This window comes from Caretta caretta, chromosome 7 (genome assembly GCF_965140235.1).
Source record: "Caretta caretta isolate rCarCar2 chromosome 7, rCarCar1.hap1, whole genome shotgun sequence".
Taxonomy (NCBI): domain Eukaryota; kingdom Metazoa; phylum Chordata; order Testudines; family Cheloniidae; genus Caretta; species Caretta caretta.
The window spans coordinates 72,466,015-72,488,429 of NC_134212.1; the positions used below are offsets into that span (position 1 = coordinate 72,466,015).

The window sequence follows — 22,415 nt, forward strand, 5'->3', positions numbered from 1 at the left end:
GGAGATGAGTTTGATTCCATGTATCTCCCCTCCACTTAGGCTCTTTAAATCATACTAATTTGCGATTTTTCAAAGGCTGCTGAAGCACTGACATAGCCAATATTAACAGCCTTAACAGCCCTACCTTATCACTGTATCAGTCTAAGAACTGAGGAGAACCTGTTTTTCTAGGTACCATGTATTATTTTAATTATTACACAACATTCCAGTCCTCCTTGGTTGATAGTAGCTATGTACATAGCAGATCAACACAAGTGTCTCAGCTTCACCAGTTAGAGACAATCCTCCATTTTTTTCCATCTTTAAGCCTTATGTGAGGTAAGCAATGAAATTTAAGTTCATCTCCTGCCACACATTTCTCCAGTAGTACTATTTTCTATTTTATGTAAAACAAAACAAAAGACAGTCAGAAAAAGGAATAGAATGAAGGCAACAAAGTAGTGAAGCAAAAAGTAGTTAAGGAAACAGCATGCAGTCACTTCCTTCTGCAAACAGCATCACAAATGGCCTTCTACCTCTGCTGAATACTGTACCTCAAACTCCTGCAGTGTTACAGTCCCATCTGCAATCAGTTTGTCAGCATACTTCTTCAACACTGGCACCTGCTTGTGAATCTGCTTGTACATCAAGGGCTGGGTGAACATGGGTTCATCCATTTCATTGTGGCCTCTCCTTCGGTAACAAACCTACACAGGGAAGATTCATATCTGTCAATAACGAGCGACATGAAACTATTCTCTAACATTTCCTGCTTTCTAGAGATTTATGAACTTAAGGCATTAAAGTTCTTGCTCAAAGAGACATTAAAATCAACATAATTCTCTTTGGGGTAAGAGCTAACTCTTATTTTGGGTACAGCATCTAGCACAATGGGGCTCCGGTTCTGGTTGGGTCCTCTAGGCCAGCGGTTCTCAACTGAGGGTCCACAGACCCCGGGGGACCACGAACAGGTTTCGGGAGGTCCACCAAGCAGGGTGAAGCCCTGGAGCATCACCACCTGAAGCCCTGAGCTGCACCACCTGGAACTGAAGCCTGAACAACTGAGTTTCGCGGGGGCCCCTGTGGCCTGGGACCCCAGACAATTGCCCCGGGACCCCAGACAATTGCCCCGCTTGCTATCCCCTAACGCTGGGGCTGACTTTTATATGCAGAAAAACAGTTGTGACACACGTAGGCCACAGAGTTTTTACAGCATGTTGGAGAGAGTGGGGTTCAGAAAGAAAGGTTGAGAACCCTGCTCTAGGCAGTACAATAATACAAGTAATAATGTAAGGCAGGGAAAACTACTTAACAGTAGCATTCAAGCCAATAAATGCAATGAGCACAGCAATGTTTATGAACCCATATTAACATATTTGACGTTACTGACTTATTTTAAAAGACTAGCATAAAATATGCAAAGTGAAGAGTTAAAATTAACCCAGTACTTACTAAATCTACAACCACATCTTTATTGAATGTGTTTCTCCATTCTGCAGCTACATTGCACACATACATCACTGCTTCAGGGTCATCAGCATTCACATGGAATATGGGTGCGTTGACCACACGGGCAACATCTGTAGGGTATGGAGACGAGCGGGCCATTCGGGGATCTGTAGTGAAGCCAATCTAAGAAAAAAACAAGCTTCCATTAACGTGTGAGAAAAGGGTTTTTTTTGCTTTTCTTTTAAATGCCTGAAATCTTAGTTTAATACCTAGTTTTTACATGACAGTAATTATAGGCTTTTCACTTTGGAAGGTAATTTCTTCTTTAATTCATCTAACATAATGCATCATTTTTATCTACTTATTTGGATCCCACAAAATCCGTGTCTCCTATGCTGAGCACAGCCAAATGTGCTGAACATTTTCAGGGTATAATCATTCTAGTCAATGAAAGAGGGCTGGTATATACAATCTATCATGACAAGAATAAAACAAAAGGAATATATGGGAAGTCATCAGACCCAAATTGCTTAAGAAATTCTGTTTTTCACCTGGTTATTGACCACAACATGAATAGTGCCATTTGTGGTGTATGATGGGAGGTCACTGAGATGAAAGGTTTCATAAACCACTCCCTGTCCAGCAAAGGCAGCATCTCCATGTAGTAGTATGGACATGACCTAAGATAAGGGAGGAATGAAAAAAAAAAAAAAGCATCAGATAAAAGTGTAATTGTCAGTTCCTAGGGGGCATGAACTTTTTGTTATGTATTTTTACAATGGCCAGCCCCATAGGCCCCTGGTCTACGGCTGGGATTCCTAGGAAGGACCACAATTCAAATAAAAAAAAAATATAAGAAATCATAACATGTATGCTTGTCCACATTCAGACTGCTTTGCTTGATTCCCAATTGAGTGAAAGTTACAACCTCTCTGAGGTTTCCAAGTTCAGGAACTAAGTTAATCAACCTGGTAATCAGTCAGAGAATTAGGAAGCATTACCCTGTGCTAATTTAAAATTACTAGTTTAGTTCAAAGGTCAACATATCCAATTACACAAAGAAATGTTTCAGTGTCTTGAAGTACCTCCCACTTCTAGAGCTCAAAACTTTGGTAAACTGGGCTATTAGAAAAACTTACACATACACACACCAGCAAAAGTTATCCTAGCATGCTTGTAATTTTACCTTTTTCCCCTCTGTATCTCCTCTGTAAAACTGCTCAGCTTTGGTCTTCCCCTGAACAACAGGGTTTACTGCTTCCAAATGAGATGGGTTAGCCACAAGCGACAGAGTGATGTTCTTATTTGTTGCTCGGTTGATCCTTTCATGGTACATTCCCAAATGATATTTTACATCCCCAGACCCCTAACACACAAAAGACAGTCAAGGTTCATGTACACCAGCCATATAAACTACTTCCAATTCAACATTTAAAATCTACACTTCATACTGAAAAATGAATCTGGCTAGTTGTTACGTGTCACCCTGCATGGTATTTTTATTGAAAATAATTTCAAATTTTAAAACATTTGTTTCTGTTTTAATACCTCGGTGTCAGAACACAACACTTCATATTAACTAAGCACAGACAACATGCTTGTCTCTGTACAAAATAGAGGAAGATGGTTGGAGCTAAAACAAACTATGTTAGAGAGATACCCGGTGAATTGAATTCACTGTTTAGAGTTAATGACTAGGAATCTTTCTGCATTTGAAAGATGTGCTATAGTGTTTCATAAAGAATAAAGTTATCAGTGAACCCCATTGATTCCGATCACTTAACAAAACAAAATTATGAACTTTAATAGTTCCTAATACTGCGTATTTACATGGACAAGAACATCCAGAACAATTCAGTACTTATTCTCTATCAGTAATAAAGTTGCATGTTACCTCATCAGCTGCATCAAGTTTTGGATCAAACTGACAGAAGATCTGCTCCAATTCCTTTCGGATGACATTGGCCAGTACATTCAACCTACCTCTAAACAACAACAGAAAGTTCTTTGATGAAATCTTACCAAACAATTTTGGAAATTTAAAAAAAATGTATTTTAAACATCTACAAATACTGTCCCTTAATCCTCCAATCACTCCCCACCCCTCCCACACACACACACACACACACACCCATACCCACCCATCCCAGAGTGTCCCTACTGCATCACCATTGGCACTCCATAGTGCCTAGGTATTTAACCACAAGCTAGAGATTTTTCTTTTGTGAGTTTCTATCACAACCCTAACATGCCATCAGTAGAGTGCTATTATCTAGACCAGTTACTTGACAATTATCACAGATGAGAGACTGGGGAAGTTTTACTTATTTTGGCTGTTTGGGGGGGCATCATATTTTGCCTTTGGATATATATGTACAGCTACTCTCATGCACATCCAAGTGCAGGCAGGATATGATCCTTTGAAAATATATTTTAATGAATGGTTATAGCAATAAGCTACAGTGGGCTGTTCATCAACTGGGCAGAAGGCCAAAAAAAAATGCACCAGTACCCAACTAAGGACCCCCTGGAGTGGCTTATTGCTATCACAGTACAGCTCCTTCATTTTACATTTCTTGATTTTTGTATTTAAAAATTTTAAGCTAAAAAACCCCACAGTTTTGTGAAGTTAATATAACATTCTGTGAGTATGAAAAGTAGCTCCTAGTACAAGGTTATGAGAAAAGAGCATGGAATGGTTATGAACCCTTTCTCCTACTATGATGAATATAATATATTGTTTACTATTTTTTCCTATCCCTTCTTTTAAGGTTCCCTGAATTATAAGGACCCCTTTTTCCCACCTATGAGAAAACTGACTACCCTTTCAACAAGAATTAGTGACTCAGCAGCCATGTTCCAAATACTAAAGTGTTTTCAAAGTTGATTCTATTGCCACCTGTAGCAGATTGAAACCTGGAAACCAAAGAGAAATCCCACAAGCAAATGTGCATCGCACTTTTTAAATATAAGGATGTTTATTTCCCCTTTTTAAAATGACTCTGCTCCTTCCTGTTTAAGATATTATTCGTCAATAGTGTCCCCATTCCTGGCACTGCCTTCCAGAGTATAGATAAAGATGTGGGAAATTGGTACATCCTCTCAATTCCAAGCTCTCCACAGTGGGGAATGAAGTGTAATGCCTGCCAGACTCACTTCCTATTTCAAAGCAGGTCCTTGACTAGTCTCCCATGATGAAAGTTTTAGCCCCTCACTGAGAGATAGCTCCCTTAGGACTCTGATATTGATACTCAATATATCTTTTAGTTGGGATAACTAACCTGTTTTACCAACCTCCCTTATAACATCACATTCCCAGTCTCTAAAAGGGGCCAGAAACCTAAAGCAGTGTATACCACACTGTGCAAATGAGTCCATCATTATTTGCCTTTATTTTAAATGAACAGTTACCTGTGAGGCATCCCCATTATTAAATATTCAACTCCCATTTCGCTAGATTTGTCAATGATGGTTTTAAGAGCAGGAATCATTACTTCACACCCTTCTAAACCAAAGCGCTTCTCTGAGGACCACTTGCGGGCAAGGAAGTCTTCAAATCTTGCCAAAAGAGGGAGAGAAAAGCAATAAGTTAAGGAAATGCATCAGATGGTGATTTTTTTTTAAATCAACTGAAGGGCATTTGGAGAAGTAACATAAGATGCCCACTGAGAAGAAGACTTTTAGAGAAGACTTCTCAATACATACTCATATTTCTCAGAGCATGAATTTTATTGGGGAAAAATAAGTCCATACAAGAGGAAAGATTTATCTCTTGCCTGCCCTACTGCCCACCTTTAAAAGTTCTCACCAGCACTTTGTGAATTGATTCTGACACCTGGACAATATTATGATGAACAAAATCAAAGCATAGAAATTATGGCAAAAATTTTCTAGTTTGCTGTCCTTACATGCAGAAAGTTCCTACTGACTACAATAGGGAAAGCCTCACATGCAGGCAGAATGTCAAAAGAGTAAGCCACCCTGCAGATCCAAGAGGAGACAAAAGAGAATCCCATATCTTCTGGAAATAACAGTGAGTAAACAATTAAGGGAAATGGCAGCGTAAAAACTTGCAGCAGAAAACACGTAATTCCAGGAGAAATCTTGGAAACCCTATTCAGTGGCACAGCTCCACAGACTAAGTGATGTAATAGTTGGTAATTTGCCAGGAGCCGCTACACTGGAATCTGTGTCTCAGGAATCAGTAACTACAGACATAAAATCTGTCCTTTACTGACAGTTCTATGTTGTTCCGTCTTTTAATGGGTTAGGGCCAGAGGCACTGCACACAGTTAAAGTGGCTTTTAACAAATGCTGAAAGGGTCATTTATAAAGCCTAAAGATATTGAACACAAAGAAAAATAAATCTTCATGAAATAACGTTAGTGGTTACATCATCAGTGTAATGCAAGGCCTGATAATGTCACAATGTCCATTAATACTCAGCTCCAAGTATAATGCTGAAGATTACCCCCCTTATGATCTAAAACTTAAAAGCCATAACAGCAGTGAAATGGAATGTTGCCAGAAAACTCTCCTAAGCTGACCCAACAGTTTGGATCTAAGGCAGTGCAGAACTTTAAGAACAATGGACAGATCCTGAATTGATGTAAATTTGATAGCACCTTGAAATCAATGGAACCACATCCATTTACGAAAAGCTGAAGGTCTGGCTCCTTGAGAGCATAAGTCCTCTAGACAATGGGGTGAATTAAAATGGCAGCTGTATCTGCGATTTTCCATCCTTTGGGGGTTTGATGTTAACCCAGTACTGCACAGTGTAACTCTTTCCCTCCCTCCAGTTAGGAAGTGTATTTACCAGAGCACATTGCCACTGACTTTGGAAGCATTTTCAACATTTCAAAGTGACATCTTACACTTGGGACATGTTGGGCCGGGGGAGGGAGATTCTGGTTACATATGTTTAGAAATAGCTGGTTAAACTAGTGTCCTTACCAAACAAAAGTCAGAAATATTCACGAGCAGGCAGGCAGTAGGTGGACAAGGCTGATAAATTGTGTTCACCATGTATTAAAGCCTTGCATGTGATAGAACAGTCACAAATTGGTAACATTAAAAGGGTCTCCTCACAACCTCCCATTCTTCCTGCCTCCCTCCATCCACACATGGGAATATGGAAAAAATGGTTACTAATCTTTCCATAACTGCTGTTCTCTGAGATGTGTTGCTCATGTCCACTCCATGTTAAGTGTGTGCGCACTGCATGCACTGTCACCAGAAATTTCTCTCAGTGGTATCTGTTGGGCTGGCTTTAGCATCCTCTGGTGCTGCATGCTTATGTGCTGGTATAAGGGCCATGGCTGGCCCTTCACCCTCTCAGTTCCTTCTTGCTGGCTAACTCAGACAGAGAGGCAGGCGGTGGGTTGTGGAATGGACAGGAGCAACACATCTCAAAGAACAGTAGTTACGTAAAGGTTAGTAACCTTTTTTTTCTTCTTCGCGTGATTGCTCCTGTCCATTCCACATTATGTGACTTTCAAGCGGTACCTAAGGAAGGGGGCTTGGAGTTCATGGACATGAGGATTCCAATACTGCTCTCCCAAACCTGGCATCATCTCAAGCCTGCTGGGTGATGGCATAGTGGGAGGAGAAGGCATGCACTGACAACCAGGTCGCTGCTCTGCAGATGTCTTGGATCGGGACCTGGGCCAGAAACCGTGATGATGAGGCCTGAGTTCTCATCGAGTAGGCAGTTAAGATGGCAGAAGGTGGGACACCTACCTGCTTGTACCATCCATGAATACAGGAAGTTATCCAAGATGAGATTCTCTAGGCTGAAACTGGTAGGCCTTTCATCCTATCTGCTATTGCCATGAAGAGCTGAGTGGATTTACGGAACAGCTTGGTCCTTTCAGTGTAGGAGGCTAGGGCACGTCTAACATCCAATGAGTGGAGATGCTACTCCTCTGAATTCTTGAGCGGTTTTGGGAAGAAAATTGGCAGGAAAATAGACTGGTTACTATGGAACCACGAGATTACCTTTGAAAGGAACGCCAGGTGGGAGCGCTGTTGAACCCTGTCCTTGAAGGATACGGTGTACGGTGGTTCTGACATAATGGCCCTAATTTCTGAGACCCTTCTGGCCAAGGTAACTCCACCAGGAAAGCGACCTTCCAGGAGAGATATAGCACAGGGCACAATGATAGTGGTTCAAAGGGAGGGCCCATCAGTCTTGACAGGACCAGGTTTAGGTCCCACGGCAGAACTGGTTCATGAATTTGAGGGTAAAGTCTTTCTAATCCTTTAAGGAACCAAATGGACATCTTGTGTGAGAAGACTAATAAATTAAGCTAAAGAGAAACCACTAAATAATGCCTTGCCAAAGCAAAAGGAGGAGTTCCAGCAATTGTCACAGCCAGTAAGAAGGAACTGAGAGGGTGTAGGGCCAACAGTGCCCCTTATACTGGTTCATAAGCGTGCAGCACCAGAAGGAGCTAGAGACAGCCCAACGGATACCACTGAGGGAAAAATTTCCAGCCACAGTACACACACAGTGTGCACACACCTAACGTGGAATGGACATGAGCAAAAGAACAAAAGCTTTCTCTTCCCTTTACCCTGGTAACATTTGGACTCTAAAATAGCATTTGGAAAACCAAAGCCTTTGTGGCGGTTCAAGAGAGCAATATACTCATATGTGGCTAGCGAGGAGGTATCAGTGTACCTTACCTGAAGGACTGCCTGTAACATCTAAAGAAACATAGGGCTTGGTTACCACCACCAAGGATGTTCTATGGTTCTATTAGCATTTTGATCAGATTTTGACCAGTCTATATTCTGAAGAAGAGAAAAGGACATGTTGCCTAGGGCCTGACATCTTAGATGTAACCTCCAGGTCCACAGGATATTTAAACAAGCCAAGTCAGAAACTTCCCAAACAATCGGGGCTCGCTTTGGTAGTCCCATCACACTGTTCAAGGGAGTATGGCAGCTAATTCAGGCCAAGGTTGTTAAAGTGAAAGTTTCACCAAAGGAAAAAAAAAAATCAGTCAAAAATTATATGGAGATATATATGCAAAACAAAACTTTCATAACCTAAATTGTCCCTGAATTAGCTGAAATTCAGGTTAAACTTTCACAAAAATGTATTTTACACAAACACACAGATTTGTTTTTGTTTTTTTTTTAAAGTAGCAGCTTTCATTAGATTTAAACATCCTCCCTGCCAGACTGTGAAACTAAACACCATGAGGACTTGTACATGAGAAGCAGGGAGGGAGAGACACAGACATGCCTGGAAAGGCCTTGATCCTGCCAGCTGGTGTGCAGCCATTGGAGTCTGGCCACATGAATCAGATTGAAGAATCAGGGCCTAACATTGCCTGTGTTTATCATTTGTGAGAGTCTCCAGAGATATGCAATGGACATATTTTCTAAAATAAAAAACTGAGTTAGGTGCCATTTCTAAATCTACCAGTAAACAAACAGCACAAATGAGAAGAAGTTAGATTATTAAAACTGAATTTTAAAATCTACAGTGATATTAGCTATAAGGCTGCAAACTCAATGAGTATGAAGCAGATTTTGCACAGCAATAGATTTAACACTTTCAACCTCTTTCAGTAGAAATTGTGTCCACAGCTGGGTGGGACAGTAATTCATCTAAGTACTTCTTTCTGTATTTTCCCATAGACAAAAAAAAAATTTGATAAGACGTTTGGCTCCTTCCTGTTGGTCAAAATCAGGTCCCTCCACAGCCAGAAGTAATGCAAATTTCTGCATCAGGAAGATAAATGAGGAAACGTCATACAGACAAGTTGTTTAACAACCCATCACTCAAATGCCATGTTCACTTGACTATTAAGTGTCTGACTAAAATTCCTTTCTGTTTCATTAAAATTTAAAATTGGACAAGAATGATGCACTGTCGTCTCCCCAACCAAAAATATTGCTGAACACCACACACAGTGACAAAAACATCAGTACCTTCTATTGGAACTTCATTTGTAACAGCTTTCTACTGCCTCTCCCTCTCTCTCTTTTTTTTTTTTTTTTTGGGGTGGGGAAGGGGAAAGAATCTAGTAAAGAAACATATTCCCATTAATCACTCTCTAAATCAGTGTCACTATCTTGTGCTGACTGCAGTGTTTGTCAAAGACGCCAGATCAACATCACTGAGAAACGAAGTCCTTTCCTGTGGATAATCGTGTAGAGAATGGGCAGCAAGCCTCACTCCTCACGCAAGAGGGTAGGGTGGCCTTCATACTCTATGACCTCGTCACAGAGACAGTCAACATGTGTGCCAATGGGGGTAGTGACTGAGATGCGGATTTCAGTCCACTGGGAACTAGACACCTCCTTCAACTTATTTAAAATTTAGGTCACTAAACAGACAGGAAATGAAAAGAAGTCTGTGGGTCAGACAGAGTGCCATGGTACAGCTGCATTTGGCATAGCTTAGAAGAGGGGAAACAGACATGCATTTAAGTCACCTTTATGCTTCCAAATCCTGTTCTCTCCTGGTACAGCTTTCTGAAGCCTGGGAAGTACGCTAAGTTATGTCTGGTTGTCCTGACCCCAGGGGGCCACTCTGGTAGTGCAGCATCAGTTGGTTGCAGGGATAACCTGGCCATGCCATCTATGCCCAATACAGGAGGAGCACATCTACTCTACACACTACCTGGGGATTCTCCTCACACCAGCGAAATTCTGAGAGGGCCAGTTACAATGGCTTTTTCAGTTTTGTGGCACCAGAGGGGGGAAAAGTACAGTGTATCGTGGACAATTAGGTACTTTAGAAGGTAAGACTGAATGGGAAAGCTCAGCAACAGCATTCAAAACCACTTAGAGTTCTTTTCAGACAGAAACTATGAACTACTTACATGGATTGGATTATTAAAACATTCTCCCAAACCTCCAACACAAACCGGTGAATCTGCTGCTAACTGTGTCACAAAAGCCATGGAAATACCCAAGAATGTGATCTATCCCTTCCTCCCCTCAAAAGAAACAGAAAACAAAAAGTTGCTGGACAAACCCCAACATACCTCATGGAGCGCACCAGCCTAGCCAACAATGTCCGTTTTTCCTCATTTGTAAACTTCATGACACCAGGAGTTTCAAACTTCTGTCGGATCCACTGGCATTGCTCCACATCATTGATGAACATGAATTCCAGTCCAATGTGCTGACAGTATGTATTCTGGGAGGTAAAACATGAAGTCTAGAAACTTACAACTTTGGGAGTTCATGGATTGGGAGAAGTAGGACAGATATTCTAAAACTAAAGCAAGTAGTTTATTTCTGTTATCATTCCCACCACCATTCCGTTATCATTCCCTGTATTAAAATGTGATTTCCCTTCCCTTTGTATTAATTCTTTCTTGGGGATGTAAGCAATTCAATTCTTTTACTAAATCCTGGATTAGGATTCCCAAGCCCCACAAACTTTCCCCACAGAAACTAATATTTCAGACACTTGGAATCTGGAAGATTTCTCGCAACTGGTAATAATCATTTAAAAGTAGGTCAATATATATGCCCTAAACTAATTGATGAAGTTAATCTAACTGACAAAAAAAAAATGTAGCCAGATCACGGTCATTGCTTTGGATGCTTCAGGAAAAAATTCAAATTGGTTATCAGAATTTATCCAAAGGGTTTTTTAAAAAAATTATCAAATGAAATCAAGTAATAAAAGACAGTAAAAAGACATTTATGAAGCCCCATGCAAATTGTTTGATAGCTGGCAATTCTTAAAAGGCTAGGAATCCATTTCAGATTTCCAACTAAATTGAGAGGGTAGGGGAAGTAACCTAATTTTGTCTTTGATAATGGCAAAATCAACATATTTTGGAAGTAACTCTAGTTTGCCTTTGTGGGTATTTAAAAGTTTTCTATTATTTATTTTAGAGGAAATGTTTACTGGAAAGATATATTATACATAAGAGGAAGTTAACAGGAGCACCAAATACAGAGATTCTTACAGTAAAAAAAGCACCAAACCAAATATACAAGAGAGTCTGATTGTGATAATGTTGACAAAACTAATCCAAACTTCTGCAATTAAATTTTTTTTCCCTTTTATAGCATGTTTCGTTTCATGAGTATGTGATGTGCAAATAGATTTTAAAAGCCTGGCACTTTTAAAATTGCCACGCAAATAGCAGGGAGATAATACGGTCAGGCACAAAGCAACTTTAAAAGATCCATTCTATGTCTGCAACGTAGAAAATGATCATGGATCCCCTACAGTGTCCCTGTATGAGCTATGAGTCCGATCCTGCAAAGTGCTAAAGAGCCAGTGGTGACAGCATTCAGTACTTCAAAGGAGCATCCAGCAAGATCAGGCATTGTACTGATACATTTCTAATGCTATCTGCTGTCTCATTTTGGGTTCTTCCCACATTATTCTCTTAAACACTTCCAGTTTCACTGAATTCATACAGCATAATTACATCGGCTATTGGGGAAAAAAATATAACTATGCGGGGCGGGGGGGAGGGGGCGGGGAGAACCACTATCATACAAGCTGTTTCCAATCTGTATTGGAGTGGTCATGAGTTTAGGGCCCAATCCCAAAGTCATTACACCAGGAAAAAAAAAAAAAGAAGTCTCACAGATGTCAAGGCTGAAGGATTGAGCTCACAATGCGTCCTGAGGAAATGCATGGAATGGAAACTAGTGGCTTATAAGGAGTTTCTCTGTGACAGACCCAAAGAAAACACAAAGAAATGTTTTAGGGGCCCTTATCCTGCAAAGCGATCAGCTAGCATGATCCCTTTGCAGGAATAGGGCCTACGTTAGTATTGTGCTGCATGGCCCACCACCACCTCCTACGTTACACTGGCATTTGAAAGATGACCCGACAGCTTCTACCATTTATAGAAACTCTAGGGCAGTGGTTCTCAACCTATTTACCCGGCCCACAATGTGTTATGTGGGCTGCATCCAATACTACCTGTTTGGCCCTGAGGATGTCACATGGGCTGCAGCTCTGTGCTGACTGGGCTGCAGGTTGAGAACCACTGCTCTAGGGTCACCTTGAATGCCATCTGAAGTTCCCTCATGTGTCCTATTGTCAACTGAAGTGGAATGGACCAATTTTATAATATACAAACGGACAACAGCTCACTTCCATCTGGATGAAACCAGTTACACAAGATATATCACCACACTGACCTCCAGCCGCTTGATGATCTCTCGTAAAGAAAGAGCAGTCTCATCTCCTCCTATAAAGGTGATTGTAGGCAATCGAAAAACCTTGTCCAAGTCAGATTCATGCAACCCATACAGCCCTACAGTGTGTCAATTGGTGAGACAAAAAGCACAAGCTAAACAGACAGTATGTCCTGGTCAAGACAATACACAGTGAAAGTTTAAGGCTGCTATAAGACACCTTACCTTTGGAGAAAAGGGAAAATATTTTGAATTGCCAGATTGTAATGAACACCACACACTTGGAGAAACCCATATTTAACAAGCACATCGGCAGAGTTTTCAAGAGGTTTATCAGATGAAGGAGCAAATCTCATCTATTAGATCGGTATCTGCTACGCAAGCAAGTGGTACAATATTCCAATGGAAGGCTGCATGTGACAGAAAACCTTCACTAGGGGGAATAACATGGCGCCTGCCCTGTGTTCCAAGTTCCTACTACTATAGGTTTGGTTTTTTTTAAATTTCATCTCAACTCACTTCTGCCATGAAATGTGGCAACACAAGAAAAACCAGTTTTAAATAGATTAAAGATACATATGTAGGTTAACCCATCACACCATAACCCTTGTCTTAGCTTCCCAAATTTTTACTTTATGATCCTCACTGATGTAATTTCTAAATTGAAACTGGAAGATTTTTCAGGGAGGGACTGGATGATTCCCTTACGACTACTTTTTTTTGTGCCCAATGCATTTTTGGTGTCACAAAAATACATAACACATTTGAGTTCATTCCAGGTACTTCTGGCAACTCTCCTCTTAAAATCTCTCTTTATATTCTCTTGAAAACAATGATTGATCCATAAAATTGTATTTCCTGAAACTCTTTCTAGAATCTAAAAGTGTAAAAATTAGAAAGTCTGTAAGTAAGATCATGACAAATAAAATAATTAGCAGTCTTTTAGCCAATAGAATGCTTTTATACAACCACTGGCCAATACAATAAATTACTGTCCACACTGCCTAAAAATAGCAGCAGCAGCAAAAATCAGAAGTAATTATACAGGCTGAAGAAAATCCAGATTGAAGGAATAATATATGTGATTATCAGAGATGCAGCAGAAGCTGGGCTATAATTGCATTGCACACACATTCAGTCCTTGGCTTTTGAGAGTGCCAACTAGTCTTCAAGATGGGGATATTCACTGAGATTATCAATTTATCTTACACATGCCATCAAACATCTTATCTATGTTACACTTGACCTGGAAACCCACAGGGGAAAAAATCTCAGGGTCTCATTTTAACGTTAGGAGGTGAAATTGACCCTGTCTTTGCTATTAGTAACAGAAGTCCTATCAATAACTTCAGATTTGAACCAGATGGTTTATAAATCAGAGTTCCTCTCAAGGCCAGATACTGTGAAAAGAATGCATCATCTCCACCCTTGATTTAGGGATCTGTGAACCTGCCGAGGCCAAGAAATCAGTTTCTGCCAATCTTTAACCTATCTTTTGCAGTTCCAAGAAATGAGGTATAAACAAGACCAACCAGCATCACAGCATTGCTCAAAGTACATGGTGAAGGTTCTGCATGAGGTAACTTAATCTTAACCCATTATAGATTGAACACATACTGTAAGCAAGTACTTTAGCATTCATTGACTGACAGCCTGAATAATACCCAGAGATCTAAGAGTTCACAAGGAAAGGAAAAAAGGATCAGTGTTCAAATTCTAGAAGGGGAGAAGAGAACTAAGCAATGTAAAGGCCAAACCACTATGGAACTCAGTGTACTACTTACCATGCAACAGTGTCAGTTCATTGATATTGTTATTACTAATACGTAATCTTTTCATTTAAAATAAGTTAAATAAGTAAAAATGGTAACTAGATAAATAGCACTTCATTTTTCACTTTAAATTTGAAAAAGGCACATATACAGACATACATAGAATTGAATCAGTGCAATTTACTAGTACTTAAGAGATTTGGTTCTGAGTCTGTGACACTAAAGCAAAGAACACACTGCCACCAACTTTACTTTTCTTTGTTTCCTTGCTGACTCACTCTCTCACTTAGCAGACTTTTCATGGGCAGTCATGCAAACAATGGAAATGTAATAGAAGTGATGTAGGCACAAATAGCACAGCTGTGTCTTTTACCTCAGCACTGCAAATTTACTACAGCATCACTTCAGGTTTAAAGGGATAGGGACCTTTGAGCTTAGACCTCACTGAAGGTATTTTTTAGGCATTACTATTTTGCAAAATATGTCCTCGCAACTAGCTGTATTGTAAATATAACTCCTAAAGGGAACTGATGCATGGGACACTACATACAGGAAATGTGTGTTGCTGGCCATCATATTCAAGTATCTTGTGTGGTCATTAGAGGCTCTTTGTAAGTTTCCCTATTGGTCTCAAGCTACAGGGGAACACTTAGCACTGAGCTTGGGAATCCCATTATCCACACTCCAACTTCCTTTTTCTAACAACATATTCATATCATACATCCCACAAGACACATGCTTACATGGCACCATCCCTTCTAAACATGCCATCCCTTCCTGTTTCAGATTGCAAGTATCTAGTTTCTTTTTCCATGTGATGTCACACTACTGATAGTTTTTCAAGATGCACAGGATTTCACGGCGCATTATTTTTGAGGTTCAGAGAAGACACGCCAATGGTCTGCACTGAACTTGTACTCAAAGTCATGCTAAGGTTCATGTATGCTCTGAAGCAGAGGTTCTCAACCTCTCTCTTTCTGAAGGCCCTCCCCCCACCAACATGCTATGAAAACTCCACTCCCCACCTGTGTCAGAACAACTGTTTTTCTGCATATAAAGGTCAGGGCTGGCATTAGAGGGTAACAAAAAGGGAAATTGCCTAGGGTTCCACTCCACAGGAGCCCCTGCAAAGCTACATGGCTCAGGCTTCAGTTTCAGCCCTGGGTAGTGGGGCTCAGGGCCCTGGGCTTCAGCCCCATGCAGTGGGGTTTTGGCTTTCTGCCCTGGGCCCCAGAGAGTCTAATGCTGGCCCTGCTTGGCAGACCCCCTAAAACCTGCTCATGGCCCCCCAGGGGGCACCAGACCCCTGGTTCAGAACCACTGCCCTGAAGGACCGTTGTGCTCTCCCTGCCATCTCTCCTCCCAGCAGGCTGAGAATGAGAACATAAACTAATCTCTCTTATGCAATGCATGAGTCTGGGAGCCAAACTCATCAGGGTTCTGATGGTGCCTCACATTGGAGGAAATAACCACCTCATTTTAATCAAAAGTGCAGACTATTTTTCACAATGAAGATAATACAGCTGGGATCCTGAGTGCTTGAGGCTTTCCTTTTACAGAAAATGTAAACAACAAAGAGAAGAAATGAAATCATCCCAAGAGGGGGAAAAACCCTGCACTCCCCTCAAGGCAACATGTGTCACTTTATGAGAAGGAATCACAAAATGACTCCTTGACCTGCATAAGGCTAGCTACTAGCATGACTCCCATGAAGCCACTAACCTGCACCACTGACAATGCGTGTAATGCACCTTCTTCACCTTGCCTGGGTATTGAGCTCTCACATAAAGCCACCAGAGACTGGTCAGTCAAGTCACCTCTACTGTCATTTAGTCTGTGATTAGCATGACAAAAGATATAGATCACCCCACCCCCCACCCTGGGTAGGTCAAAGCTGCATGTCCCAAACATTAATATTAGGTGACACTATGTATTTCTGCCACCTCTGTTTTACGTTGGAACCCTCCTCTTTTCCCACAATCCCTGTGACAACAGCCCCTCCCATCTACAGCTGCTTTTTGTGCCTTGCATTTCAACAGGTACCATAATCAGCAGTAGCAGACTGCACATAGTATAAGGTGATGCAAGTATTTTAATTTTAAATTATATTTTGTTAATTTTATATTAATTTAATAATACAGATATTACTGCTCCTCAGGTCCTAGCATATCATAATTATTTTGCTTGTACCAGAGAGCAGACTCAGATAAGGGAGACTCCCCAAGGACTAAGAATGGGGTTTCTTCAGCTCTTTCTGCTCTAGCAGAAATCATGATCATGTTGCTTCATCTCTGAAACAAATGCCATCTAAGAAAGCTAAAGCAATCTTGGAGAACCAGGACACACTGCATTATTCCTCTAAGACAGGATTTCTGAAGCTGGAGTCCGGGTCAGGGAGTCATGTCTGGGGCTGCTGGCTCCAGCAATCAACTCCCCTCCCTCCCAGCACCTCCTGCACACCACAGAACAAGTGTTCAGTGGTGTGCAGAAGGAGTGGGAGGAGCAGGGATGCGGTGCACTCGGGGGGGGGAGGCGGGGAAGAGGAGGGGCAGCAGGGCCTGAGGCTGAGCAGGGGGTTTGGGAGTCTGTGAAAAATTATAAATCAAAATGGGGGTCCTTGGATTGCTAAAAAAAGTTTGAGAACCGCTGCTTTAAGACACCGTTAAGTGATGACTGCAAGACTGAGATTAACAGTCAGTGTTCAAAATTTTACAATCTCCATTTTCTTCTTCTAAGATACAGCAGGGATCAGCAACCTTTGGCACACAGTCCGCCAGTTTGAAGAATCTGTCAATTTGAAGAATCTGTCCAAGCTGTATCCTGTATCTCAGGGATTGGCAACTTTTGATACGTGGCCCACCAGGGTAAGCCCCCGGCGGGCCGGGCCGGTTTGTTTACCGGCCACGTCCGCAGGTTTGGCCGATTGCGGCTCCCACTCGCCACGGTTCGCTGTCCCAGGCCAATGGGGGCTGAGGGAAGCAGCGGCCAGCACATCCCTCAGCCCGCACAGCTTCCCGCAGACCCCATTGACCTGGAGCGGCAAACCACCGCCAGTGGGAGCCGCGATCGGCTGAACCTGCGGACACAGCAGGTAAACAAACTGGCCCAGCCCGCCAGGAGGCTTACCCTGGTGGGCCATGTACCAAAGGTTGCCAATCCCTGAGATACAGGATACAGCTTGGACAGATTCTTCAAATTAAGAAAAGAAGATGGGATTCATATTGAGAGGACTAAGACTAGTTTGGGCATCTCTTCATTTAGTCAGAAAACTTGTATCAAAACTTTTTAAAAATACGTAGCTTCTGTATCATTCACAGAAAGATTCATTCATGGAAATGCACAATCTATTGTTCCACAGAAGTAAATAAGGAACAGGAAAAACTATCAGTCACTGAACTATTGTATTAAGATTTTAGCATGTTTATAATATCACTCTAAAAAAAACTTTAGGACAATATGGTTTTTGGAATATATCTAAGTCATAACAAGAAGACCATATGACTAAAAATAATAATTATTAGAAACTAGCCCTTATGTAACAATGAATAGGATATATTTTGTATTTGATTCAGTTGACAATGAAGATCTCTGCTGCACGGTGCTCAAACCATAGTGATGTGCAATTATAGAAATGTCTATATCTATTAGTCGCTTTAGATGTGGTCCAGAACCATGCACTGTGTATGATTGTTTCCTGTCCTTTTAATACACTAGGAAGATACTACGGGCATTGTGTAACTGTTCATTTACTATGCACTTGATCTTAATTCTGTTGTCCCCTATACCCTCCCCATAATAAAAGTTCCAACTAGATAGCATGCAGTGGCAACCAGCTGCAAAGGGAGAAGCTTCATTGGAAAGATTTAGCCATCTTATTGTAATATAAGTGTGCAAATTGCCAAATTTACATCATATATTACCATCTCATCAGCCAATCCATACTCTGTTCTCTAATGTTCTAAAAGCATGCTTGATGGCCCCAAGCTTGGAACAATGAGCTATAGCTGCTTCTACAAATAGGTAGTGCAAGAATGAGGGAATTTCAAATTTCCCTGAGGAGTGGTCACTGGTTAGAGCCACAAAAAACGTACCACAATTAAAGCAAAGTCACAGCGATTTATCATAAAGTAACCAAAAAGGTTAGAGAAATATTTTCACTAATTAATAGTTGTCCTATCTAAGAAAAACAGAACACTCAGTTGTTGTAATTATCTTGCCTAGTGACTCTCTCTAGAGGATACATTGTACCACAAGACATGCCTCTGGCCAAACATATTGATTTATATCAAAGTAGTTTGCAGTTCTCACCCAGTTTATCAATAGTAGTGATTAAATCAGATGGAACAAATGAATCCAAGTCTGCGTCCAAGATTCCTAGGGGATCCAGCTGAGCCACATGATGTCCACGGATCTGTATGGGTGCAATTAGGTAGGAAGAGGGAGGAAACACCAAGAAAAAAAAAATCATGATAAAGTCAGTAAAAAGGGAGAACTTGCCAATAATTGTGCCCCCAACACACAGATAACTCATGGAATCATCAAACATACACACACAAAAACCATACGAACAGCCATACCGAGCCAGACCAATGGTCCATCTAGCCCAATAGCAGTCAACCATCACTCAGAGTTAGAGTATGATTATCGTCCATAAAATGATAGCCGGTTATCCCAGATGGATCCACAGGTGGTTAATTAGACCAATCCCTGACCCACAGGTCTTGTCACAGTTGGGGCAGGCATTTCCCAATGGAAAGGCAGATTTGAATTGTTGAGTCAGGCTGCGGTGCATTCTTTCCTCCTTTCCCGTTTCTCTGTTTCCTGTTGTCAGTGGCCAGTGCCAGATGTTTCTGGCAATTGGAGGGTTAGGGACATCCAGTGCATGGGGTGGTGTCCTGACCATCTTGGCTAACAACCATTGATGGATCTATCCTCCATGAACTTATCTAATTCTTTTTTGAACCCACTTATACTTTTGGCCTTCACAACATTCCATGGCAAAGAGTTCCACAGGTTGATCGTGCATTGTGGAAAGTACTTCCTTATATTTGTTTTAAATCCTGCTGCCTATTTTCATTAGTTGATCCCTACTTTGTGTGTTATTGTGAAGGGGTAAACAACACTTCCCTATTCACTTTCTCCACACCATTCAGATTTTATAGACCTCTAACATATCCCTCCTTAGTCATCTTTTTTCTAAGCTGAACAATCCCAGTATTTTTTCTGCCCTCTTGGAGGATGCTGGTCCACACCCCCTAAGCATTTTGTTGCCCTCCTCTGCAACTTTTCCAATTTAATAATGGTTTGGGGATTTTTTGAGATGGGGTGACCAGAACTGCATATAGTATTCAAGGTGCAGGCATACCATGGATTTATAGAGCAGCATTATATTTTCTGTTTTATTATCTCTCCCTTTCCTAATGGTTTCTTACATTCGGTTAGCTTTTTTGATTGCTGCTGTACATTGAGCGGATGTTTTCAGGAAACTCCAAGACCTCTTTTTTGAGTGGTAACAGCTAATTTAGATTCCATCATATTATATGTATAATTGGGATTATTTTTTGAAGGTGCAATACTTTGTCCTTAATGTTGAATTCATCTGTTATTTTGTTGCACTATCACGCAGTTTTGTGAGATCCCCTTTGTAACTTTTTGCAGTCAGTTTTTGACTTAACTATCTTGAGTAATTTTGTGTTGTCTGCAAATTTTGCCACTTTGCTGTTCACCCCTTTTTCCAGAACATTTATGAATATGTTGAACAGCACAGGTTCCAGTACAGTACCTTTGGGGACCCCGCTGTTTACGTCTCTCCACTGTGAAAACTAACCAATTATTCCTACCCTTTATTTCCTATCTTTTAACCAGTTACTGATCCATGAGAGGACCTTTCCTCTTATCTCAGGTCAGCTCACTTTGCTTAAGAGCCTTTGGCAAGGGACTTGTCGAAGGCTTTCTAAAAGTTCAAGTATACTCTATCAACTGGATTACCTTTGTCCACATGCTCGTTGATACCCTCAAAAAATTCTAATAGATTGGAAATTATGTCTCACCATTTACCAAAGCCATGTTGATTCTTCCCCACCGTATCGTGTTCACCTATGTGACTGGTTGAAACTATAGCAAAGAACAAAAGTATCAGTCTGCCTAGTACTGATGTTAGGCCTACTGGCCTATAATTGCCAGGATAGCCTCTAGAGCGGTTTTTAAAAACACGTGTTCTATTAGCTACTCTCCAGTCACCTGGTACACACGCTGATTTAAGTGATAGCAGAACTAGTAACTGTTGTATGTAACCTATTTCATATTTGAGTTCCTTCAGAACTCTTGGGTGAATACCATCGAGTCCTGGTGACTTATTACTGTTTATTTTATCAGGTTGTTCCAAAACTTCCTCTACTGATCTCAATCTAGGGCAGTTCCTCATATCTGGCACCTAAAAAGAATGGCTTAGGTGTGGGAATCTCCCCCAGCTCCTCTGCAGTGAAGATCAATGCAGAGAATTCATTTAGCTTCCCTGCAATGGGCTTGTCTTCCTTGTGTGCTCGTTCAGCATCTCAATTGTCCAGTAGACCCACTGACTGTCAGGTTTTCTGCTTCTGATGTAAAAAATTTTTGCTGTTAGTTTTTGCGTTCTTAGCTAGTCACTCTTCTGATTCTTTTTTAGCCTGCCTTAGTGTACTTTTACACTTGCTAGAGTTTATGCTCCTTTTTATTGCCCTCAGTAGGACCAGACTATCAATTTTCAAAATATGCCTTTAACCACCATTTTTTCCTCCATTATTTAGTCACGGTGGCATTTTTTGGTACTCTGTTTTGTGGTTTTGATTTGGGGTATATATTTAGTTGGGGACGGACACACACACACACACCACTAATGTAAGTGTCACAATATAGTGCCCTATGAAAAGAACTGAAAATAAGGAGTACTGTCACTGGATATATGCCCCAATAATCCCTATTATGAACACTGACCTCAACACTGGGGACATAAGCAATTATGTTCTCTCTATCTTGCTTACCTTTCAGTTTAATTTTTGAATTGTACATAAGCAGCAATTTCTGATAGACGTTACAATTTATCTATGTTCTGTAAAACTCTGGGCAAATTTAAGGAACCATGTATATATCTTATAATAGTAATAGGATATTCTTTTCATTTCCCTTATATAAAACTTCCAGACACAGCTTATTTTTTAAATTCATGGATAAATTATGAGTCACTTGACTACAATTTCATTCAATATATTAGTGTCCTAAACATCAGTGAAAATAAACTAGAAAGCCAAGGGCTGAACTAGAATTTCAGTACAAAAGGTAGCAACTGTGAACATTTCGTAAAATGCAGTTGTACTCTTAAAAGTGACTCTAAAAATGCCATTGTGGAGTTTGGTATTTGCATCTATTTTCCATATGATATGTGCTCTGTTTACAAAGGAAAGAAAAGAAAAAAAACAAAACAAAACATTGTTCTATAATTGCCAGTCTTGTAAATTTAGCATTGATCGAGCCAGGGTTGTCGTGCATCATCACCAGTATTAAAAATTCTGCGGGTCACATTGCGCTCTTGATGACATCTGTGCAACCCCATTGTTTACAATGGCTACACATCTGAGCAAACAATTCTGTTGATGATACTCAAGATGGAACAGAATCTTCAGCTCCATCAGTGTTTAGCTGTATTTGTTCTGCAGCATTAACAGAAGAAGTAAAAGTAACTCATTTGGGGCACTAGTATTAACAGCTATAATTCTGAAAAAAAAAATCTGTCAATTAAAATAGTGCCATTTTACGTACATCTTTTTTAGCATAAAGCCACACTTTCAAAAATAAGAAGTTTGGAGGGAACTACACACGCCAGAAAGGAAAATTCAGCATTTCATTTCTACAGCAGCTATATATGCATATGAATACAGGGCACTTTGTGTGTAAGTCTACTTGATGCTTACTTGGTTCATTGAAAGCACAAAACAGTAACATTGTCTATTACAATATAAAATGCTAGATCTAGCATATACGTTTTCTTTTTTCAGTTGCTACTTCACATTGATTTAGTTTACAAGATACAAATAGTGGGGG

At 40.7% G+C, this 22,415-nt stretch overlaps 1 protein-coding gene across 2 annotated transcripts in view; it reads right to left on the reverse strand.

Moving 5' to 3' along the window:
* OGDHL (oxoglutarate dehydrogenase L) overlaps window positions 1-22,415 on the reverse strand; it is a 109,040-nt gene that overhangs the window by 54,191 nt on the left and 32,434 nt on the right. For both annotated transcript variants that reach the window (XM_048858031.2, XM_048858030.2), the window contains exons 4-12: window positions 18,648-18,750; window positions 12,571-12,686; window positions 10,437-10,591; window positions 4,840-4,986; window positions 3,323-3,413; window positions 2,615-2,794; window positions 1,980-2,108; window positions 1,432-1,611; window positions 534-686 (exon numbers count right to left, since the gene is read on the reverse strand). In XM_048858031.2, coding sequence (XP_048713988.1) covers window positions 534-686; window positions 1,432-1,611; window positions 1,980-2,108; window positions 2,615-2,794; window positions 3,323-3,413; window positions 4,840-4,986; window positions 10,437-10,591; window positions 12,571-12,686; window positions 18,648-18,750 — 1,254 coding nt within the window. The remainder of the gene's footprint in view (window positions 1-533; window positions 687-1,431; window positions 1,612-1,979; window positions 2,109-2,614; window positions 2,795-3,322; window positions 3,414-4,839; window positions 4,987-10,436; window positions 10,592-12,570; window positions 12,687-18,647; window positions 18,751-22,415) is intronic.